This window comes from Nannobrachium achirus, assembly GCF_963921795.1.
Source record: "Nannobrachium achirus genome assembly, chromosome: 12".
NCBI lineage: Eukaryota > Metazoa > Chordata > Actinopteri > Myctophiformes > Myctophidae > Nannobrachium > Nannobrachium achirus.
The window spans coordinates 59,360,341-59,369,308 of NC_137832.1; the positions used below are offsets into that span (position 1 = coordinate 59,360,341).

Consider the following 8,968-nt stretch of genomic DNA (forward strand, 5'->3'; position numbering starts at 1 on the left):
CCGGGAGCAACTAGGGGTTTTTGCTGAAGGACTCTTCGACACTAACTCTAGGGGATCCCGGGATCGAACAAAGGCAAGGCCCTTAGCCAATGAGGAGCAGCTAAACGGTATATCTTCGTGTCCATACAACACGTGGGCTCGAGACCAGTATGCTATATCAAAACTTTATAGACCAAGGTTCTCCTCAAAAAAATTACAGGCAGTACAAAGGCAGGGGCTTAGCCAATGAGGAGCAGCAAAGGGTAGATCTTTGTGCCCATACATGGTGTTCCATGTGAGCCCACACTGTTTCGTAGGAACAGTATTTCTAGTTATACATACAGATACAAGCTCACAAGTTTAAATCAAAGTCTAAATAAAATGAATAATAAAACATTTAAATAAAGTTTTTAGCCTATAATGACGTAACCAAAATAGGAATGCCAGTGGTTAAAATAGTTTTTTATGGCATAGAACCTGCCTTTGTATTGGGATATGAGTGCACAAAAAGTACTGATATAGTAAATATCTATGTATTACATTAGTACTATAGTTGTATATATTTCAAGAATAATGTGGTTGTCATAAAATCCAAAGACACACCTGCACTTGTCTGCACTCTCGACACATCGTTTGGGACCCGCTGCCATACACAATAGTACAGGGGTCTTCAACGTTTTCAGGCCAAGGACCCCTTAGTCAAGGAGAGATGAAGCAGGGACCCCCCCACAACCCATAGATCCCATATAGTTTCATCGTTTGACGGCACAATTATCAGTGTATATTGGATTTATGTCAGTTTGTGTTTTCAGATATTTAACCACTTGAACCGTCAATACTTAATAAACTTGACCTTTCACACCTCTTTGGGAAAAACAGCAGATCTACAAGCTGTGAGCTTGTAGATCTGCTATTTTCGGCTAAAGTTCTCAGAATATGGATTTTAGGTTCAAGTGGTTAATATCAAAAAGGAGACAAAAAAAGCTTCTATCACACAAATATTTGGAGGATCCCCTGTAGTAACTCTGAGGACCCCCTAGGGATCCCGGGCCCCCTGTTGAAGACCCTGGCAATAGTAGGAACCTTCAGCTACAGCTGCTAATGTTAGCACACCACACACCATTGCAATCTGCTAATAGAGATCCATTTCATGGGAATACAAACTCCTTGAACTTTTTAGAAAGGGGGGGTCATATGAGCCAGATGTCTCATTCCCTAGTTCCAGAAAGGGAGGAAATTCATGGAGTGGTACCAAGTTTACAGCCGGCTTGAATACAGCAGCCCTGCAATGGATTATTCTCTTTCACTACTTGTCGCGATTTCAGCAATTATAGCAGAAATGACATCAAGTAACAGATTTCCACAACTGGAAAAAAGCTACAGAAAAGTTGACCTCAGAAGAGTGTCACGCAATTTCTGTGTGACTAAACTAAACTTGGATTATGCAATGAGTCACGTAAAACTGGTATTTTCAACGTTTTCAGGCCAAGGACCCCTTAGTTGAGAGAGAAATGAAGCAGGGACCCCCACAACCTTTTGATAGATTCAATATACTGTAGTTTCATTGTTTGACAGCATGATTATCAGTGTATTTTGGATTTGTCAATTTGTGTTTTCAGATATTTAACCACTTGAACTGTCAATACTTAATAAACCTCACCTTTCACTCTGTACTTAGTCTGCTCTTTTTCCCCTCTACACCAAACCTCTTTGCCAATCTGGCGTTGTGAGCTTGTAGATCGGCTACTTTTGGCTTAAGTTCTCAGAATATGGACGCTAGGTTTCAAGTGGTTAATATTAAAAAAAAAATGAAAAAATGATTCTATCTCACAAAGATTTGGAGGACCCCCCGTAGTAAGCTGTACAGTACCTGATAAAGCTTTGTGAGACATTGCCCTTTGTGGACGCAACAAAGGAGAAGCGCTTAAATATATCAGGGACATTTTTGTAGCAAATGGAGTTGGTAAATGCTTTAATTGATTTTCAGACAGTGTGTGTGAAGTGGGGATGTTCATAGTTTTAGCCAACAAGAAACAAGCAAGTTGCAGTTGTTATTTGTTGCCTAAACAGATGAACCAAAGGTCAAATCAAAGTCTTTGAGCGGTGCTCCTGGCTTTGTCCGGGTCCGAAAGTAAACTGCAGCGTGCCGTGTCCTACACCTGGCCTAGACATGGCCTACATCTTGGCACAAACGGCCCAGAGTCTGTTGTACACCCAGGGTCCCATTGGCCAACAGAGGGGGCTTTAGCCCCCCCTGTTGAAGGCTTAGCACCCCCTAAGCCCCCCCACCCCACACACCCAATTTTGATGAAAAATATTTAAGGAACAAATAAATTAAATATTTATGAATATGTGAAAGACAATTGGCTGACTTCTATGTAAATCATACTATAAAACTGTACTTTTTATGCTGGAAAGCATCTTCAGCCTCACAAAAACCCTATTTGATCACCTACGGTACTCAGATTTGAAGCTGAAAACTGCCAATGATCTGGTATGTGCAGTTATCAATACCCTAAGCCAGAGAATCTTGTTTGTCGTATTAGTATTATTCATTATTGTTTGTTACCAAAATCCATTAGCCCCCGCTTTAAAAAAGCCAGCTCCCCCATAGCCCCCCCATTCACAATTCTCTGGAGCCGCCGCTCTCTTGGGAGTGTGCGAACGGAACACGGGCCCCATTCGTTTCCGTTTTGTACACTCAGGAGTTACAACAATCCCGTAAAGGGTCCATTATTTGGACCTCTGGTGTCTCTGGGGCTCAGAGGGTCTGTGAGTCGTTTTGCTGGCCAGGGGTCTGAGCAGCTGGAGGCGGGCTTTGGGTTGGGGACGACCTATCAGCGGCCTCCCTGCTCGGAGGAGAAGCAGGAGGCGGAGCCAGGGTGCTGAGGTAGTGGTGGATGTTGAGCATGGCTGCGTCCAGCAGAGAGTGGATGTCCTGGAGACAGAGCAGCCTCCGGCCCCGCGCCTCCTCCTGCTCCTCCTCAGACTGCCTGGACAGCGGAGGAGGAGAAGGAGGAGGCGTGGACGACACCAAGGGAGAAGGAGTGGGGGCCGGTGGCATGTGGAGCAGCCACGGAGCTGCTGGGAAGGAAAAGGGAGGGAAGCCAGGAGGGAGGGTCTCCCCTGTGGCCTCCTCCTCATCCTCCTCCTCCGCGTGGCTTTGTGCAGCGTCAGTAGCAGCACCAGGAGGGGGCGCTCCAGAGAAGGGAGCCCAGAAAGGGAACAAGGCGACGGGAGGAAAGCCCGGCGGCAGCGTTCTCGGAGCCTGGGCGTCGTCGGCAGCAGGGGGTGTGGTGGGCGGGGCTGGGGGAGCGGGCGTGGGCGCGGGCACGGCCTGGGCGCGCAGGACGTCGGCGCGGCAGACGGGGCAGGTGCGCTGCCTCTGGAACCAGGAGCGCAGGCAGCCCATGTGGAAGATGTGGCTGCAGGGCAGCTTCTTGGCGCCGCCGCCCGGCACCATCTCCTCGCGGCACACCGCGCACACGTTGTCGGACGACGGCCCCTGCAGGTCGGCGGCCGTGGCGTCGGGATACAGCGCGTTCATCTGGCGCACGGCGCGGCGGGACATCACAGCGTCCGTCAGCGCCCTCCGCAGGCGCCTGGTGGCCAGGTACAGGGGCCGCGTGGCGAACAGCGGGAAGCTGAGGGCCCGGAGCATGACGCCCACGAAGGCCAGGTGCAGCAGCACGGTGACCGTGCCGGTGAGCAGCTCGACGTAGAGCATGTAGACGGACTTGTGCTCCCAGGCCAGGGGGCCGCGCCGCAGCTCTGCGCTGTGCAGCAGGTACTTGGCCAGCGTGGTGAGCGCCATTGTCAGCAGCACGGCGTACTCCACCCCGAACACCAGCTGCACCGAGAGCCCGTTGCTCGCCACGCTGCGGCAGGCGTGGCGCACAAACAGGAAGTCCAGCACGGCCAGCAGCGACAGCAGAGAGCGCACGCGGAGGTGGAAGAGCCAGGAGACGCTCTCGGGGTCCGCCGCCGGGCTCCTCTCCATGAAGTCCACGCGGTCCTCGGCCAGCCAGTGGAAGCACTTGAGGAAGAGCAGCAGGGTGAAGAGCGCCACGAAGCGCGCCGACAGGTCGTCCCGGAACACGGTGAAGGCCACGCAGGTCTCGGTGACGGCGTAGCCGCAGCGCTCCACCAGGCGCTCTGTCTCGCCGGCACTCAGCCGCCCGAAGAACAGCGCCCGCAGGACCCGGGCCACCAGGTAGAGCAGCACCAGCGCCTGGAGGTACAGCACGGCCATGGAGGGGCTGCTGTTCCTCAGGTGAACCACGGTGGGGTAGAACTGCTGCTTGAGCAGGTAGGCGTGGGACACCACCGCGCCGGTCAGCGCCAGGCTGGTGGCCGTCACCAAGGCTGTTCGCACCATCTCGGAGCTCAATGTCCACTTCTTACCAATATCAATGTCTAACAGGAATCCAGTTCAATGTCCACTACCAGCTCAATATCGATGTCTAACAGGAGTCCAGTCCAGTTCAATGTCAGAACCTTACAGGAGTCTGTCGGTATTATTCAGAATAGGAGTCCAGTTCAATGTCAGGGATGTTTCCAAGGACCGTTAAACATGGATGATCCTCTAGTCTGTCTGTTTGTGTTCAACACATATGATCCTATAGTCTGTCTCTCTGTGTATCCACCAATCAATGTTTCTGTGCGTGTATTTGTCTTGCACCGTAGCCCAAATATACAACAGCTAGATGGTGGATGGTGTCGTTCATCTGTGATCATCTGTCATCATCATACAACTTTCTGTTTGGGCAAGATTTGTCCGCTGTTGACTTCCATTGCTATGAGTGTTGCGCTTAATGGCGCAGCCATGCGCAGAGCAAGTTCTGTCAGTTCAGTTGTTCAGCTCCACGTTTGGTAACCCATCGTCATAACTTTTATTTCAACTCGGAGTACAATTGAGCCCTCATTTTCAATGTAGCCGAGATACAACACAATAATCAACAGGAATATACATGTATATACAGCAATATTTAATATGAATCAGAAGACAGAATACTCAAAAATACAAAACAAAAACATAAATATTCAAGGAACTAAAACAGATATTAAGAAAAAAAAAGATTAAAGCAGTTCCAATCTAGAACAAAAGTGTTGGAAACCATTGCCCTGAATTGACCCAAGGAAGGCAGTGATCTGATTATTAAGGACCTCTGGAGCTCATTCCAAGGCTAGCAGATGGAGCCCTGACTGAGAAGCTCTGTATGAGCAAATGGAACTGTGATTGTCAGGAAGTCACTTGAGCGGCTCTGGTGGGTTCTGATCCATCATAGAACAAATATAAAGGGGGGAGCATTCCTGAAATGGCTTTAAAAATCTTAATTTTTTAGCCCAGAGCACCAACAACGTGTTTTTCAGTTTTTGAATTTTTGAGCTGTGCTCCTGGAAGGAGCAAAGCTCCGACATCTGTCTTTGTCCGTGTTCACAACACGTTGCATTGTAATGCCTTGTTGTGAGCTCCTAGATCAGCCATTTTCTGCGAAGATATTTAGTGTTGTAGCCCATACTGAATATATATGCTCAACTAAGTATAGGGCCTATAAGAATAATGGTCAACTAAGTATGGGTTTAAGTGATGGTATGCAGCCCAAGGAAAATTACCACAGTGGCATTCTTCAGGGACTCAAAGCTTGCCAGTGGCTTTGCTAACATGAATGTTATGATTATGAAACCTTTTCCTGACAGTACATAATGAGCGGTGCAAGAATGTTCCATGGCCGCACTGTCTGAAGACCTAGTACTACATGCCTGCATGTGTCGACCTGGATACAGTCATTGTTGGTCAAGATGTCCTGTATTTCCACTTTTCCAGTGTTGTTTAATAGTTACAAACTAACGTGTTACTGCTACATTTTGCGCTAACTGGTAATGTAACTAGTTACAACACAACCTCCACCCCTCACCTCATTCTCACATGGCCCTCTTCTAGTGCCAGCATGAGGCCAATTCTTGCAAAACAAATTTTTGGACACTGCTCCTACAGATTTTGCCCTAAAATCACACAAAGCGGTACACAGTATGTCTACAGTCATGTCATCAACATGGATCTGTCCCATTTAGCGCCACCGGTTAGGGAGTCTTACTGGTTTAAATGGGTCTGCTCCTTGAACTGAAATGGTTCCCCACGCGAGTCTATCATCTAACAACTTATACTGGCGATGTACTCTCATAGTAACATGAGCCAAAGCATGTCGCACAGTAGGCAGAGGAGTGATGATTGGTTAACGTATAGGGTAACTTTTCCAAGGTAAGCCAATCAGAGACAGAGATGGGTGCATGGTTCTTTTGGGGGAAATACAAACAAACAGACAAACACAGGCAAACACATGCACGCACACACGCACATATGCACGCACGCACGCACGCACGCACGCACGCGCACACACACACACACACACACACACACACACACACACACACACACACACACACACACACACACACACACACACACACACACACACTTGAATACTTTTATTTGAATCTACAACAACAATTAACATGCCAGATCCAAACATTTTTGAAGAGGGTCTCAAATGATGGCAAAACCAGACACATATGCAGTATGTTTAACAAACTCTCTCTCTCTCTCTCTCTCTCTCTCTCTCTCTCTCTCTCTCTCTCTCTCTCTCTCTCTCTCTCTCTCTCGATTGATCATTCAAAATTGATAGATTGACTACCAGTGATCTGATGGGCCACATGTGCCAAATGTTGCTGCCAATGTTATACTGGGTACGTACATTTAGGTAAAAAAGATATTTTAAAAAAAAAGGGGGGAAAAAAAGAAAGAAAATGTAAGTTGTTGCGACAGGGTTAGGGTTAGGGTTACACTTTATCTATTACTAGGGTAAGTTTCCGATTCCATATCCCTGATATGGAATCGGAAACTTTATTGATTACTGGGGTAATTTTTCCGCTGCCATTGGAAATTGAATCAATGGGAATGGGAATCAATGAGAGTCGGAATCAGTAGGGAATCAATGGGAGTGGGAATCAGTAATCAATAGGGAATCAATTGGTCGGGACATGACAGTTAGCTTACTGCGGAATGTAGTCACGTCAGCAACCACACTTGCAATTTCCAATTGCATCTTTTCTAGTTATTCCTTACGGAAGTAGAAGGAAAAGGATTGCTAAATGAACACAGCCCTCTCTATGAAGAGGGCGTGTAACTAAGTGCGTGGATGATTCTACAGTTTTCCAGTTCTGCCCGTGTGCTTTTTATAGTTCTCCCCCTCATTTGAAACTCGCCCTCCTAAAAAGCAAACATTTCTCTCCCTCTCTCCTCAAGCGCACCGCTCGTCCTGGTCCCTGGCTGGGTCTCCTCCTGAAAAAAAAAAAACAAAAAAAAAAAAACGTTTGGCCGAGCACCAACACCCCGGCATCTGCTTTCCCTGTCCTGAGGCAGGTGGGTCCAAAACGCCGGCCAGACGGCCCGTCCCTCCTCTGGATGGAATGTTCTCTTTTCACGGGAAAATGGATTCCTATATAAACCCCCCGATCCGTTTGGTACTCAGGTGGCGAACAGCCCTGCTAACTCTGCAAGCTGTTCGTAATGATGACAGGACCTCTTGCACCTACTGTACAGTACGGCGGAAAGCCATTCTCACGCTTTCAGCCACAGCGTATAGTAGTACGTGAATTGGCAGCTTAAGGAAGGGAATTAGAGAAAAAGACTGCAATGGAAAACGGCATGCAAGCCTGGAGTGATGACAAAACATAACTCAATGCAATGTGTTGTTATCATGATATAGTGCACGCATTTAAATGTTTTCTGTCATGTCGGACATTAGCTACAGTAAGCTCAATATTTATTTACATCAGCTTGCCAGGTATTGATATGTAGACCCTAGACCGGCGTGCAATTATCTCCACAGGCATCGCGATCGTGTGTGTGTGTGTGTGTCTGCAGCTATTTTGGCAAAAACTGATTGGCCAATTAGCGTCATATTTCGCGCGTGTGTTAACAGAAGACCAAGGACTTTGACTTTTCAAATCGGTCAAAGACGTCTATTTTATTTTTGTCAATACACTCAGAGTAACTGCATGTCCCTCTAGGCCGTGGGATGCATGTCCGCCGAGCCTATGGACTAGAACTAGCCAATAGGGTGCAATCCGTCGTGGCCTTTTCGCGCCAGCAGAGTAATTTATATCAGGCCGTACTTGTTGATGGTGACGTCACCAAATGCTGGTCACTCATTGGTTGATAACGTCACCTGTGTTATTTCAAGGGTTTTCCCATTGGATGACGGAAACACAGGACACACACACAGACACAGATTTGGCTAATTAGTGTGGTTGCCCAACAGGGGCAACACATTACCCCCCGGCTCCACCGGGTACGTCGAGCGTCGCGTTAACGTCCCGTTTTAATTAATAAAGGGTGCTCCACTGCCGATGTCAACGTCAGACGCTCAAATTCTGATATCACGTGAAACTTGACCAATCATGGAAATTGTCCCATTTATTATCTGGTTGGCCAAAATGTCATGTGATGCTCACCAACGCACCAATCCTCACGCTTTACGGACATATATATGCCCGTTTACGCCCATCTGATTTTCTACGGGCATAGGCGGCCCCTCTCGTGGCCCTTATATACGTGTATGCCTCGATGTTATGACGTCACCCTTTGCCCCTCTCTGATTGGCTACGGGCCCATGGCATAAGCACAGACACACACACACACACACACACACACACACACACACACACACACACACACACACACACACACACACAGACATACATCGATTTGACTAATTTATTTGTTGATGGCGACGTCACCAACAATGCTTGTAGAATCCACTAGAACATATGATAAGATAAGATAAGATAATACCAGTAAGACTCCCTAATCGGGAGATAAGCGACCGTTGGTCGCTTATCTCCACAAATAGGCCAAAATCGGCCTGATGGTGGCGCTATATGGGACAGATCCATGTTGATGAGATCGAGTGTAGACATACTGTGT

General features: G+C 47.7%; 1 protein-coding gene across 1 annotated transcript; it reads right to left on the minus strand.

Annotated features, from left to right (window-relative positions):
* Nucleotides 1-2,740: 2,740 nt before the first annotated feature.
* On the minus strand, nucleotides 2,741-4,357 carry LOC308295762 (E3 ubiquitin-protein ligase synoviolin-like; the record flags this gene model as incomplete). The annotated part of the gene is made up of 1 exon (XM_080738809.1): nucleotides 2,741-4,357. One exon carries the CDS (start codon nucleotides 4,355-4,357, stop codon nucleotides 2,741-2,743), a length of 1,617 nt encoding a protein of 538 aa, XP_080594935.1.
* Nucleotides 4,358-8,968: the final 4,611 nt, after the last annotated feature.